This window comes from Musa acuminata, chromosome BXJ2-10, assembly GCF_036884655.1.
Source record: "Musa acuminata AAA Group cultivar baxijiao chromosome BXJ2-10, Cavendish_Baxijiao_AAA, whole genome shotgun sequence".
NCBI lineage: Eukaryota > Viridiplantae > Streptophyta > Magnoliopsida > Zingiberales > Musaceae > Musa > Musa acuminata.
In genome coordinates, this window is record NC_088347.1 from 18,669,467 (window position 1) to 18,684,557 (window position 15,091).

Here is a 15,091-nt window from a genome sequence, read left to right on the forward strand (position 1 = left end):
TATCCAAAATCTTATTTTACCAAATTAGAATTTCATGCCAATGACTTAAATAATTTTATCTAAGTTATGCAACGTCTATCTATAAAGGATGCGGGGTATGGATATTAACTCGGTATCTCATAACCAAGCATTTCGTAATGTAAAATACAAAAATAGAGATGGAGTTAGGAGTTCACAATTCCTAGATAGTGGCACAGCATAAGATCTTGGAGTTGGTCAATTACATGGTTCTGTAGAGTTGTAGGTGTGCACTTGTAGATAGCAAAGATGCTCTTGAAACCCTAGTTCAAGGGCATGACATGGGCTAGCGAATGAGACATTGAAGAAGGAATCATGTCTTTGGTCTAATTCTAATTTGTCATCCAGATCGAACTTGAATCAGACCTAATTTAAGTGTCCGAAATTTCTTTAAGATAGATATATACATACAAGCCAATTATTGCACCTTATAATATCGTATTTAATACTATCTGAGTCCCTTGCCACTGATCTCTTCCTTATATTGTCATTACAACAAACAGGTCATGATCATCACCTCAATTCTTCTTCTCACCGATAGACTCTTTAGGACAAGATAAATACTGCGAGTCACTGCTCCCGGCGAACAGGCATCAAATCTTTTCGCTACTTCACAAGCTTTTACTTATTCTTACAACACCACACGAGATATCAAATCACTGTCAGCAGCCACGCTATCCCATTCCCACAGTTCCGCCATTCCCAGCTCTCAAACTTGCGTGCCCGGAGAGCAGTGAAGGTGAGATTACATACAAGATCGCGGAGCCTCGGGAGATGACTCGACCTGATGTCATATGACAGTGGCAGACAGCTGAGGCGTATTACTGTTTTCGAGAAGTACGGCCTCAGGTAGCTTCTTCTTCTTGCCATAGCTACATGAGTGGCTCTTCTTCCACTTCCGTCCCGAAAGGTCATGGGAAACCTGCAGATTCCACCCCCACCTCTGTCTCTCTCTCTTCGCTCTTTCTCTCTCGGAAACCACACTAATACATGCGACAGCTGAAGGCAAAGCAAATCCAATCAGAGGAGGAGCACTATACATCAGTGAGGGTGGGTGGGGCCCGCTCCTCGTGAGCGGGGACGAAGTGGCGTCGCTGGCAGCGGCTGGTCCAGAAGCAGTACGAGGCCTCCGGGACCGCCAGCTTCGCCGCTGCCCTCCGCGCCGGCTCCGACTTGCTCCGCGGCAACACCAGCGGCCGCCGCGACTCCGATAACTTGGCTTCGTCCCCTTGCTCCTCCTCCTCCTCCTCCTCCTCCTCCTCCTCATGGACGAGCGCCTCTCCGCTGCTTGACGTTCTCTGCTCTTGCTGCTGCAGCAGCTCCTGGTCTCGCGCTTTCCCTCCAGAGACCTCCTCCAGTGGCGAAGCAGCCGGGGAATCAGGCGACAGCAAGGGGGACACCGTGATCTGGGAGGTTGCCAGCGAGGAAGACCGGTTGTGCGGTGCTGACCGGCATCTCATCAGTAGGAGTGCATTCTTTGGCGGCGTCGCTGTCGCCAGTGGCTCGAAAACCTTCGTCTTCTCCCCGTGCCGAGCTGCCTCCTCGTCATCCTCATCCTTGTCGTCTCCGTCCTCTTCTCTCTTTGATACCCTTACGCCTGTGATGAGCTCCGGCTGCGGTGAAGGCTTAACCGGATCCGGCTTCTGTTGCTGGTACCCACCGCTTTCGCCAGATCGGACGCGAGACCATCTCGGCCACAACGACCGCCGGCCTCCGCTGCCTCTCCCTCCACCTCCGCGGCCGGTGGGCCTCTTCCGAACGGGGAACAGGCCGCAGAGTAGAGACTTGTGGAGGCACCGGCACGGCATCAGAGACGACTTGCTCCTCGTCTTCTTGGGCTGAGGCTTATTCGGCTTTGCCGACCTCTTGTTCCGTATGCGGACTTGGCCGATGCAGGTGACCTTGGGCGAGGAGGGCTCCCCTCCCTCCTTCGCCGCAGCAGCGGCCGCCGAGGACGAGCGGCTGCGGCTCCTGCTCCGTGACGCGAACATGGGGCTAGACCGAGCTACGGTGGAGGCGGAGCGACCGCGGCTCCGGCTACCCACGGCTTTGCCGTAGAGCAGGCGGGCGAGGCCAGGGGGCGGGGGCAGCTTCTCTCTCCCAGGGCTGGAGGAGACTTTGACGCTGCCGGGCTTCATGATCCCCTGAGCTTTGGATCCCTGATAGCGAATGGCCGACGGACAGAGTGGGAGAGGGAGGCAGCAATGGCAGTGTATCGTGTACGCTTTATGAGCTCTAAGGTCTGTGCTCGACGAGCTGTTAGCGTACCTGCAGAAGATAGGATAAGATATGGCCTTCTTATTGTTTCTTTTCCTTTTTTTTTATTCCATAAACATTTCAATTTTCTTTTATGTGACGAGATATATAGAAATTGATTGCATGAAAGCATTAATTATTTTTTTTATAAAAACTAATAATAATAATAATAATAATAATAATAATAAATAATGCTAACATCGATATAAACCCAACCCGCAGAAAACATAATAATTTCCTTTTTTTGGGTTGAATAAAAGCACTATGAAATAAAATTCTAACTCGTCCAACCTATGTGTTCCCCAGCAAGGCTGGACAGGGGTGGGAATGACACTAAGTAGTTCTCTTGCGTTGCTTTCGCCAGGCACAAAGTGGACCATCCCCACATGTCTCCGCACCAAAATCTTGTTTAATGAGGGAACACAAATGGGGCTCAGCTCTATTATTCTTAATTAGACTGTCATGGAATTGAGTAGGCAATGGCAGCGAGACTTGGAATGAAACCTATGCAGTAATGTTGGGTCCTTGTCTGTCTTCCTATTTGAGTTTGATGCTTTAGTATATGTGCCTGTGAAGAGCTCTAGTCATATCATATACTAACTTGAAACAGGTCGGATCAATACGGGTGGTCTACTGTTGAATCGATTTGCCGAGACCCATCGTTGACTCGGGTCAAAATCAGATCGTGTAGGTGCTCTTATTGGTCTCTCTTCTGTCAGCGTATGGTGCAAGCCCAAGCCCAATCAGGTTCTTTGGGCCATATTCGCGACCGCTTTGATGCCATCGAACGGTCCGTAGATATCGATTTTGTCTCAGAACCCTGCGCAGCCACGCGGTAGTAAATCGAGGGACGGCGGTTGCCATTCTCCTGCGGCTTACCCGCCCGAGGCATAGACGGGCCGCGGCGTGCGGTCGTCCTGGCCGACCTTATCACCGCCTCATGGAGCTGCAGTACCAGAACTAGTGGGCCGTTACCCTGAAAACAATCGACACCAGACCGGCCTCCACCGTTACGCCGGCATGATATTCATCTCGACGATGAGATCGCTTCGGAATAAAGGAAGCTGAGGTTAGGCGGTGAGTGTCTGCCGGTGGATCCGTTACCTGTTTGATGAAATGCTTGGTCGAACATTGCAGGTTTGTTTCTTCCTAAAATCCTACACATTGTAGGGCTATGTGCATTGTTCAATCCAGTCATGCATGATAAAAAAAATTACTGTTTAAGTTAATATCTGTTGACCCTGTTCTCAAATCTGAAGTACAGTTAATTTGATTTATATCTTGGATTCAAGACAAATTTTTGTGCGAGCAAAACTCTATGTAGTGTCTGTTTTGTGGCAAATAATTTCTTAGAATGAAAACATAATACCAGTTATCCTTTCTTCTTGTTAATTTTGTATAAATAGAAAGAATTCCTTAAAGATGTTTCTTCTGTTCATATTTATGGAGCAACATTCAATTATTTAGTCAAGCATGTCATTAATCTTTCCCTGGGCATATCCTTCTTGGAATTATGACATAGAAGAATTTGCAAACAAATCTGATATGCCTCATAGTTTGCAAGGATTATGCAAACTTTATATCAGATAAATTGGTCATCATCTTCAAAGACATAAATAAGGATACGTGGTGAGTGCAGGATTCAAATAGTGAGGGGTAATTTGATCTTGGATCTTACAATAGACTGATACAAGTCTTTTTACTAGCTAGGCAATCTAGTATATTTAAGTATTTTTTTTTTTCCAAAACAAACCAGATCTAATTAATCATAAGTAGAAGACAGAGTGTTCCCTCTATATAAGAGGTAATGAGATTACAAAACTTGGTAAGAAAGTTTCCTTTCCACAAAATAGTTGAGTGTGAGGTTCTAATATGCTTGGCTATCCAATCTGCAGCCCCATTCTCTTCCCCAACCATATACCGTATCCTCACATCATCAAAGGGCCTCAGATTCACAAACAAATCTCTGTATAGTTTTGAAAATATTGGTTAGTTACTTGTAAATATTAGTTTTGTCTATATCTGCATTTAGATTTACATTGTTGTGCAAAACTTTTAACATGTCAAGTGCTGAGCCCACATGATGTAGTGGTTGATATGCCTTGGGCTTGGAAGATAACAATTTATTAGATTATACCTCATAATGAAGATGATGATGTAAGTGCTAGGATTTTGCATGTGTTGTTCTATCTAATCTATTTCCAACACCTGTTGTTGCACATCCCCGCACTGCACTCTTCCATTTCAATATCAACATAGGAATTATATGGTTTCCTGAGGTTAATTGCCTCTGATGTCTATTACTTTTCCCTTGTGAGATATGTAACTTGAATCAGATCTCATCAAATGCGCTAATCACTTTATTCTATGCTTCCTTAACATCATTCTTAATCTTGACCTTTTTGGATAACTTTTTTGTTCACTTGTCCTTACCTGTTGCGTTTTCCCTCTCAATCATTGCTTGTTTGTTTGGTTCATTCAGCGTTAGATGGTGGACAGATGCCACCAGTACCGTTTTCCTTGCAAAGTTTCATAGTGGTAGTCACTTAATCTTGTTGATCTTATACTTGGTATTATCTTCTGCATCATGCACTGGATCAAGCTTTATATTTTTCTAAGTAAAACCAAAAGATTCTACGAGCATAAATCCTGGTTTCAAGATGTATGTTTTTTAAGGAGTTTTGTGTCATGTTACTCTGCTTTAGTTCTTATGAATAGTTTCTCTCTTCCTTTTTTTTTTTTTTTGCATTTCTGCTGTGATATGATAAAGTTTTTACTCACTAAATTATTTATCATTATCAAATTAATATTTTATGTATAAAATAATACATCGAATGTGATTTCGAATCTCTAGTCTTAGTAATTAGGTCTGATACACCGTCATTTTATCAATATTTTAGTTGTAAAAATATATTGAATGATATTTTGAATTTGCAATCTTTGGTGAATAATCAGACAAATCTTTTAGACGTGAAAAATATGTTGTTTGAGGTTTTGAGCCCTTAATTTTTTATAAGCGAGATTTTTTTTTTCAATTTGGTTTTTAAAAAGCTTGCACTTGTTTTTTTTTTCCGATAATGAATGGCGGCAACTGTTACGTTTGACCCAACGCCATGAGCCTTTTTTTGACCCCGCATTCTGTATCCGCAAAGCCATAAGATGTCTTCTCGCATCAGCCACCGCATGTTGACAACATTAAGATTCGTGCGTGTCACTCACGCGCAACCCGGTCACTGTAGAAAGAAGTGCAGGAAGTGGGTATGGCACAACGGGAGTTGTGCCCGTCACCATCGCCATCTCGCCAAACTCTGCGGCGCCACCGTTAATTATCTCTGACACAAGACCCCCCACCAAGAAAAAGATGAAAGCAACCTGCGAACGACCGGCAAGCCCACGAAGTCGATGGACTCCCAAACTACAGAAACAGCGCATAAGCAACACCATAAATCTGTTCACAGAGAGTTCTCATCTCTGACAACGCTGCATGCTATAGAGAGTGAGATTATTTTCTTCTCTAGGAATGGTTGGATCGAATAGTAGTTTTGAGAGTGTCGGCGAGGGCAGCTCGTGGCATTGCGTGTCGCCATACATTGCTTTTTGTATTGTTCCGAAGGAATCACGGCGATCCGGAGACGAACCAATGGAGCCATGGCTGCCGTGTCCGGATAAGGCTTCGTCACTGCTCGTGGGACTCACTGGATTCCCACCACTCCAGCTTATCTTATTTCCATCTCTTATAAATCCATCTGCAAGGAATCAGGCCCTCTTCATCTGCCTAAAGAAGACGGAGAAAGATGGAGTTGGGAGCGACACCGATGACTGCTTTCTTAATCCTCGTCTGCTTGAGCGCTTTACTCAGAGGTCAGCTCTCAGCACTGGTTTCATCACCCTTATCAATTCTGAACCAGCTCAAGTTGTATGGTGTTTGCAGGAGAGGGTGGTGGCTTGAAACTGAATTACTACTCCAAGAGCTGCCCCCGGGCCGAGGAGATCGTCAAGCGCGAGGTTGTGAAGCTCTACAACGAGCATGGCAACACAGCCGTCTCCTGGGTCAGGAATCTCTTCCATGACTGCATGGTCGAGGTCAGTCTTCCTTCCCGCTTCGGTTCGATCGCAGAAACACGTATGATGAAATGGTTCTGTTTATGACGTTGAATTCGTAAGCGCAGTCTTGCGATGCGTCGCTTTTGCTGGAAACGACCGGCGCAGTGATCTCGGAGCAGTCAGCCGACCGGAGCTTCGGGATGAGGAACTTCAAGTACGTCGCCCCCATCAAGGAGGCGCTCGAGAAGGAATGCCCCGCCACCGTCTCCTGTGCAGATATCATCGCTCTCTCTGCAAGAGAAGGTGTCGTCATGGTACGCCTGTTTCGTCCTAAATATCTTTCCTGCATGCTTTGCTGAGGTCGCCGTCGTCGATCTCTTCTACTACTGATGCTTTCTCCGGTCAATGCCGATAGCTTGGAGGACCATTCATTCCGATGAGGACCGGCAGACGAGATAGCAAGGAAAGCCACGCCGACGTGATAGACAAGGACATCCCCAACCACAACGACTCCATCTCCCTCGTGCTCTCTCGGTTCAGATCCATAGGAATCGATGCAGAACGAACAGTGGCTCTTTTAGGTGCGACAGCTTCACGGCCTCGCTGATCTTCGTCCCTTGAGATGTCTTCACGTCGTTCCTCTTGGTCGTCGCAGGAGCTCACTCCGTCGGCCGAGTGCACTGTGTCAACCTCGTGGGACGACTCTACCCCACCGTCGACCCGACCATCGACCCCGAGTACGCCAAGTACCTGCTCGGCCGATGCCCGTCTCCGAACCCGGACCCGGAGGCGGTGCTGTACTCGAGGAACGACCGGGAGACGCCGATGATCATCGACAACATGTACTACAAGAACCTGCTGCACCACAAGGGGCTGCTCAAGGTGGACCAGCAGCTGGTCTCCTACCCGTCCACCGCCCAGTTTGTGAAGTTGATGGCGGCTGATAACAGCTACTTCTACGACCAGTTCTCCAAGGCGCTGCTGCTGCTGTCGGAGAACAATCCGCTGACGGGGAACAAAGGCGAGGTCAGAAAGGATTGCCGGTACGTCAACGCGGGGTAAGCGGAGGAACGTTCGCTCTTCCTCTGGGATCAGCCACTAGTCTACATAAGATCACCGACAACCTGTATCGAAACAGACGTGAAGTGTGTATCTGTAGCAACAATAAGCACAATGATGTTTGATGTGCAAGTCGAGTGTGAAGTGTATCTTTCGAGTAAAAAGCAATGAAGCTGGATTTGGACTAATTGCAAGCAGTTGGAGAAATGGTCGAGTGATGGATGTGGTTGTCAGTCAAGTTATGAAATCTCAAGAAATCGACAGTAGAGAAGAATAAAGAAATTTTATATTTTATATTAAACATGATAATATATATTAAATAAGATTTTAAACCCTTGATCTTTGATAAACGAGTTAGCTTATCATTATTGTTAGTGTAAACAATTTTATGCCGTGGTCTTGGGGCCGACGCGGCTTGGTCAGGGGTCCGAATGACGGGGATCTCGTGCAGCGTCCCTTGAAGTCTCTTGGTGGCGGATCACGGCGGTCGGTCAGGACGAGGTCGTCGTTTCCTCCGGGCAAGAACTCCTCACCTGCGCGTCCAGTGGGGACCTTCAACTTCGCACCTGCGCAAAGGTCGGGTCGAGTTGGGCAAGAACTCCTCGCTTGCGCGTCCAGTGGGGACCTTCGACTTCGCACCTGCGCAAAGGTCGGGTCGGAAACTCGACCCGACCCCTCCGACGATCAAGTCAGTGGATCCGAAGGGGGTTTTTGTATCAAAAAGTTCTCCCCCTTTCCTTTAGAACTTTGGGATATTTATAGGTAAGTTTAGTGTTACCTATTATGCCTGCCTGCAGGAGCAGGACCGTACCTCTAATGGCGTCTGACATTGCCGTTGGTGTTGCGTAGAGAATCGAACTTCCGCAGGGTATGGGCGAGCCTCGGTCGTCGTCCCCCTTTGCCTCGGCCAAGTGCGCGGGGTCAGGCAACGAGGAAGTCGTTGCCTGAGAGTGGGTGACGTCAGCGCACATCGAGTCAGCATTATTGCCCTCCTCCTCGGGCATAGTGTCGCCTAGGCGTGGCTGACGTCGTGGCACGTCATGTCGCCATTATTACCCTCATCATATTCCTCCCCTCCCCCCCCGCCCCCGAAAGGAGCTATGCGTCGGTTGTTGTGAAAAAGGGGGGAGTCCGAGGCATGGCTTCAGCCTCCGGTACCGCGGTAGTCTCAGACGACATGAGGTCAAGCACGTTTCGGGCGGGCAAGCCACGCCGAGGAGGTGGTCTTCGAGCAACGTGGGACCGAGGAGCATGCCTCGGGTGCGTGGGACACCCCGAGGAGGTGGTCTCGGGGGGGGGGGGCAAGAGCCGAGGAGCACGACGCAGGCGGGCTGGCCGCGCAGGTGTGGTTTTCGGGGGGCATGGAGCCGAGGAGCACGACGCAGGCGGGCTAGCTGTGCAGGTGTGTCTCGGGGAGCATGGGGCCGAGGAGCACGATGCAGGCAGGCTGGCCGCATAGGTGTGTCCCGGAAAGCATGAGGCCGAGGAGCACGACGCAGGCGGGCTGGCCGCGCAGATGTGTCTTGGGAACATGGAGCCGAGGAGCACGACGCAGGCGGGCTGGCCGCACAGGTATGTCTCGGGGAGCATAGGGCCGAGGAGCACGACGCAGGCGGGCAGGCCGCGCATGTGTGGTCTCGGGCATCATGCGGCCGAGGAGCACGACGCAGGCAGGCAGACCGTGCAGGTGTGGTCTCGAGCATCATGCGGCCGAGGAGCATGACGCAGGCGGGCATACCATGCAGGTGTGGTCTCGAGCGTCATGCGGCCGAGTGATGAGGTTCGGACGGGAAGGCCGCCCTGAGGGGGGCTCGGCAGTCTACGGCCGAGGGATGAGGTTCGGACGGGAAGGCCGCCCTGAGGTGAGCTCGGTCGTCTATGGCCGAGGCAAGTGGCTCGAGCCGAGGGACACAACTCGGGCGGGCAGGCCGCGCTGAGGTGGACTCGGGTAGTCTATGTCCGAGGGATATGATAAAGGCCAAAGGATATGACTCAGGCGGGCAGGCCGAGTGAGGTGGAGTCGGGCAATGCATGGCCGAGGGAAGTGGCTCAGGCCGAGAGACACAACTCAGGCGGGCAGGCCGCGCTGAGGTGGACTCGGGGAGTCCATGGCCGAGGGAAGTGGCTCGGACCGAGGGACACAACTCAGGCGGGCAGGCCGCGCTGAGGTAGACTCAAGTAGTCTACGGCCGAGCCGTGTAGAGTCAGAGGGGTTTAAGCTGGGGCCAACCGCGAGCCGAGAGGGGGTCAGGTAGATACTGAACCTTCGCTCAGAAGAGACTGAGGTAGGGCTTAGATTTCTTTTCATGAGGACTACATCGGGTAGCCACCGCAGGTGCTTGGCCTCTCTTATGGAGCCCGCGGTCGGAGGTCGTCCCTTCTCCTCACGGTCGCCCAGGCCTCAGCCGCGATGTACCGATTAGCTCGCTGGAGCATCTCTGGCACTGTAGTGGGAGGTCACTCCACGAGGGACCAGAGGAATCTAGAAGGTCGCAGGCCTATCACAAACGCCTGCACTAACAGAGAGGGGTGAGTGTCCGGCAAGCCCCGGATTTGCATGGCACTAAGAAGTGGAGCTCGAAGTCATTGGCGAGCTGGCCGAAGGAAGCGATCATTCCGGTCTCCAAGCCGCCATACCACGCGTGGGCCGACCCTCTCAGAGTGGTAGGAAACGCTCTGCACATCAGGGCATCAGAGGTTCCGTATAGCGCCATTTGGGCACGAAATGCAGCTACATGGTCCGTTGGGTCAGTGGAGCCATGGTAAGCGTCCAGAGGGGGGAGTTGGAAGTCTGGGGGGACTGTTAGGTCCCGTATCTCGGGTGAGAAGGGAGACCCTTGGTGTGCGTTCTCCCCGAGCTCTCCCTTGGACCTGCGATCCTCTTCCTGCACCTCGTCGAGTCGCTGGCTAATGAAGCACAACTGGGCCCGCAGGGAGTCCGAAGAGAGCACCTCGGGTTTCGGGCGGCCGCTCGGGTTTGTCTTCACTGGATCCCCGAGCGAGGCCGGTCGGACCCGAGGCGAAGTGGGGGGTTCCGGTGGTGTCAAGTGGGCCCGAACGGGCGCCTTGCGTTGTTGCAGTAGTTCGATCGCGGGCGGGTGCGTCGGATGAGAAACGAGCGGGATAATGGTTTGCACCATTTCCATCAGAGCTCGGACTTGACGAGCGACGACAAGCCCGGGTCATTGAATATTCGCCAATATCGTTCGGAGGTCGTGGCGGGGTGTTCGTCACGATGGTCTCCGTGCGGGGGATGTTCTTCCGGAGTGCCGACCGGACGCAACCCCATAGCTGTGGGTTCGCTAGAGTGGATCTGCTGATCGCTCGACATTCGGAGGCCCTCCTTCTAGCACCAATATGTTAGTGTAAACAACTTTATGCCGTGGCCTCGGGGCCGACGCGGCTTGGTCAGGGGTCCGAATGACGGGGATCTCGTGCAGCATCCCTCGAAGTCTCTTAGTGGCCAATCACGACGATCGGTCGGGACGAGGTCGTCGTTTCCTTCGGGCAAGAACTCCTTGCCTGCGCGTCCAGTGGGGACCTTCGGCTTCGCACCTGCGCAAAGGTCGGGTCGGAAGCTCGGCCCGACCCCTCCGACGATCAAGTCAGTGGATCCAGAGGGGGTTTTTATATCAAGAAGTTCTCCTCCTTTTCTTTAAAACTTTGGGATATTTATAGGTAAGTTTAGTGTTACCTGTTATGCCTGCCTGCAGGAGCAGGACCGTACCTCTGATGGCGTCTGACATTGCCGTTGGTGTTGCGTAGAGAACCAAACTACCGCAGGGTATGGGCGAGCCTCGGTCGTCGTCCCCCTCTGCCTCGGCCAAGCGCGCGGGGTTAGGCAACGAGGAAGTCATTGTCTGAGAGTGGGTGACGTCGGCGCACATCGAGTCGGCATTATTGCCCTCCTTCTCTGGCAGAGTGTCGCCCAGGCATGACTGACGTCGTGGCACGTCATGTCACCATTATTACCCTCATCAATTATCATGTTGACATAAACTATTGTCCCAATCAAGTTATGAAGATGATGTATTTGTAGAGAGTGTGATGGTTGAGAGAAATTCGTGAATCGATTTCATTGATCATTCCATATTTGTCGACCTTTAATTTTATTTAGTAGCTTGTTGTCTTTGATACAAGGAAGGTCCTGAGATGCAACTTGATGCCCGTTTAATTGATTGGCCAACAAACGCATGATTTGATATGCATGTGGACAACATATGCATGGAGAGTCACAAGCCACCAAACATCTTCCAAAAACAGCGGTTATCTTGTGATGTTTCGACTGGATGGAATGGCCCATAATTATTATGATTGGAACCATCAGTAGCTTTCCGCAAAGAACTGTCTTATCTTATTGATCATTACGCTATTTGAAGTAATACATAGGAAGACTGTTTTCACTAGTGAGAGGCGACTCAGATTCTTCTTACGTTCGAATCCTAGTCCTAAAGCCATGTGAAACTGGAGTGAACCAATGATAATAAACCACACCGTTAATTTTGATTCTCAATCGGAAATTGATCTGATTTATCGTCTTGTCACGTCTAAAAGAAAAGAAAAAAAAAAGAGTAGAATATCTAGTAAATTCGATTTAGTTCGTTTAGAATAAAAATATATCTAAGAGACTATTTCATACGATATTGATTTTACAATCATTATCGTTTACAAAATATCAAGTAGAATATCTAGTAACTTAATAAGGAAAAATTCTCCCTATGCATATAAGAGATATCTCATGTCTCGTATCGAAGCTAACTAAACTTTATATGTTGATTCTCTATTGATAAAAAATAACACTAATATAAATTTATATTAAAAAGAAAATAAATAAAAAAGAGACTACTAACTTCCTATCCAAGCATCTCCATTGTCCATTGTAGGGTTAAATGGCAGACAAATGCATGTACCAATACACTATTTCATGCTCCTTTATTACTTTGTACGTAATACAACATCTTGCACTTTACAACCCTACCATGAGCCTGTTTTTAAAAGACCTTCAATTCATTTGCTTTTTTCCGTACTTGAGATTTATATTGAATTGCTGTGGTAATTAACCCATAGGCAAGCAACAACAAAGGTTCAAAATTTTGAATGATTGCGAGATGTATGCATGTCAAGATTCAACTCGCTGAGAAAAATGATAATATTAATAATAGTGGACTCCTTTAATCCCTTATATCTCACACTTCGACTGACTAAATTAGATTATTAGTAGAAATATAATTCGACCTTAGAATGAGGGAACATTGGACACACCTTGAGACCACGAACTAGTAGAGTAGAGTCTCTTGTACTGCCTCCAGATATGTGTATCACACGCTACTCTCTACTAGCAAACAAAGTTCTCCAGCTATAATACCATGATCAGCAATGCTGTCCCTTAAAGCCTTATCCCTGCGCAAAGAAAAGAAGAGAGGAGGAATCCTCGCCAGCAAGCCTCAAGACTAAGTGTTCTGGTAAAAAGGACAGTCCCCTTCCTTGTTTCTTAACATGTAAGAAAAAGATTTCCACGACCACCCTTCCCTCGGCTGTTCAAACACTAGCATGCTTTCTTGGCACGAAACCAGCAGCAAGTCATCACCACAGGAGCGAAAAAGAAAGGCTGTCTTGTTTCTATAAAGAACTCAGCATTATTATGGCGCTCTCTGAGTCTGAGCTGCCTCAGAGCTCAAAAGAATCGAAAGAAAGAATGAGCCACGGAGAAAGAGGAAAAGCCATCCCTCTCCGACACCCACACTCCACCGTTTGAACGCGGCAAGCAGCGCAAGGAAAGCAGACGGCGAGATGTATCGCTTCAGCAACACCCTGATCGGTTACCTCAACCTGTTGACGCTGCTGGCGTCGATCCCCATCATCGGCGGCGGGCTGTGGCTGGCCCGGAGCTCCGCGACGTGCGAGTCGTCGCTGCAGACGCCGCTTCTGGTGCTGGGCTTCGTGGTGTTGCTCGTCTCGCTCGCCGGGTTCGTGGGCGCCTGCTTCAACGTGGCCTGGGCGCTGTGGCTCTACCTCCTCGTCATGCTGTTCCTCATCGCCGCCCTCCTCGGCCTCACCGCCTTCGGCTTCGCCGTCACCGGCGGCGGCGGCGCGGTCGACGTCCCCGGCCGCGTCTACCACGAGTACCGCCTCGACCACTACTCCGGCTGGCTCCGGCATAGGATCACGGAGCCGGGCTACTGGAAGGCGGCCATGGCGTGCGTCGTGGGCTCCAAAACCTGCGCCAAGATGGCTCCTTGGACGCCGCTGGACTACCTCCAAAGGGACCTCTCCCCGATTCAGGTGACGCCTCTCGCGAACATCACCTACTAACCCCAGCATCACCGCATCATGCGAAGCTGATCCGTGCAATTGCCTTCAGTCGGGCTGCTGCAAGCCGCCAACATCGTGCACCTACGCTGCAGGGTCGGCGATGGCGGCGCAAGACGAGGACTGCTACCGGTGGAACAACGCGGCCGACGTCCTCTGCTACGGTTGCGACTCGTGCAAGGCCGGTGTGCTGGAGCAGGTGCGGAGGGATTGGCACAAGCTCTCCGTCCTCAATGTCGTCATCCTCATGTTTCTTATCGGCATCTACTCCGTCGGCTGCTGCGCCTTTCGCAACGCCCGTCGTGCCGAGTCCGAGTTCCCTTACGGCGAGAACCGCATGTCCAAAGTCCACCCTCGGTGGGACTACTTCTGGTATCCGTCTTTCCTTCCTCCATTAATTGAGTTGAGACCAGCTCGTAATGAGATCTTTAAAAGGGTTATCTCATTTGCTTCGTTCTCAAGTCAACAACAGATACTGAAGCAGAGCTTCTGTTATGGTGCAGGTGGAGGTGGTGGCGAGACAGAAGAGAACAGCTCTACTAGCGGCACTGCTCTCTCCCTGCTACAATAATAGAGGTTTCTAAGGTTCGGGTGTCTGCGAAGAGAAGGAACAGAGGAGTGAGGTTGTAGCTGACCTGTGTTGCATGTTTTTGGTGGATTTTGCACGAGATTTCTTGTTGTTTAGATGTTTTGTATGTAATCTGCGATTGATTGGCCAACACAATTCACCACCATGTAAACTACATCTTAGTATTATTTTGACATCAAAGTTTGTTGTGGCCAATTGTTGCAAGGAAGGCATCAACGAATTTATCTCGATCAAAGCTGAATGGATAGTAGCACTATGCTTTGGATATCTTTTATGCTATTCTGGTAGTGGCTTTTGTGCTTGTTGCTCATCATCTAGGAATATTCTTCCATATATCAGAACATCATTAATCTTGGTGAAGAAAGCCCATCAAAAAAATTGATGGTGAGAATTCATAATCTAAGATAGGAATCTTCTGATGAAATAATTGACCTTTAAATTTGTTGATCTTGAATCATTATCTTAGTATGTTTAATCCCAAGTTATATTACACTCATCAAATCATTATAAATTAAATAAAATATTTACTTATTGCTCGTGTAGGACTAAATTACGTTATAATCTTTCTTGCTTAAGAGTTTGATATTCTCATCAACACTAAGACATAATCAAAAATCAATTTTAATATGATATGAATAACCTACCTGTGATATGTAATCTAGTACTAGCTACACATCGTGACGTATCGTATGGTCTTATTCATAAATAGCTCTATCCTACTTAAGCATCTGATCGTGCATAAATATTAGGTCGATTTTAATATTATTTTTATGATCCAATTTAATAAAATAATTGATCCATCCATTTCGTTGAGCT

The 15,091-nt window shown here is 49.0% G+C and overlaps 3 protein-coding genes across 3 annotated transcripts; 2 read left to right on the plus strand and 1 right to left on the minus strand.

The window, feature by feature from the left end:
• Positions 1 to 373: 373 nt before the first annotated feature.
• On the minus strand, positions 374 to 2,265 carry LOC135624377 (uncharacterized). The gene has a single exon (XM_065127901.1). The coding sequence runs from the start codon at positions 2,154 to 2,156 to the stop codon at positions 1,053 to 1,055; it is 1,104 nt and encodes a 367-aa protein (XP_064983973.1). The 5' UTR covers positions 2,157 to 2,265; the 3' UTR covers positions 374 to 1,052.
• A 3,654-nt stretch (positions 2,266 to 5,919) lies between these two features.
• On the plus strand, positions 5,920 to 7,565 carry LOC103978205 (peroxidase 21). The gene is made up of 5 exons (XM_009393918.2): positions 5,920 to 6,135; positions 6,206 to 6,357; positions 6,444 to 6,632; positions 6,734 to 6,899; positions 6,974 to 7,565. The coding sequence occupies exons 1-5, from the start codon at positions 6,069 to 6,071 to the stop codon at positions 7,378 to 7,380; spliced, it is 981 nt and encodes a 326-aa protein (XP_009392193.2). The 5' UTR covers positions 5,920 to 6,068; the 3' UTR covers positions 7,381 to 7,565.
• A 5,179-nt stretch (positions 7,566 to 12,744) lies between these two features.
• On the plus strand, positions 12,745 to 14,542 carry LOC135624154 (tetraspanin-6-like). The gene is made up of 3 exons (XM_065127557.1): positions 12,745 to 13,659; positions 13,739 to 14,058; positions 14,190 to 14,542. The coding sequence occupies exons 1-3, from the start codon at positions 13,168 to 13,170 to the stop codon at positions 14,227 to 14,229; spliced, it is 852 nt and encodes a 283-aa protein (XP_064983629.1). The 5' UTR covers positions 12,745 to 13,167; the 3' UTR covers positions 14,230 to 14,542.
• Positions 14,543 to 15,091: the final 549 nt, after the last annotated feature.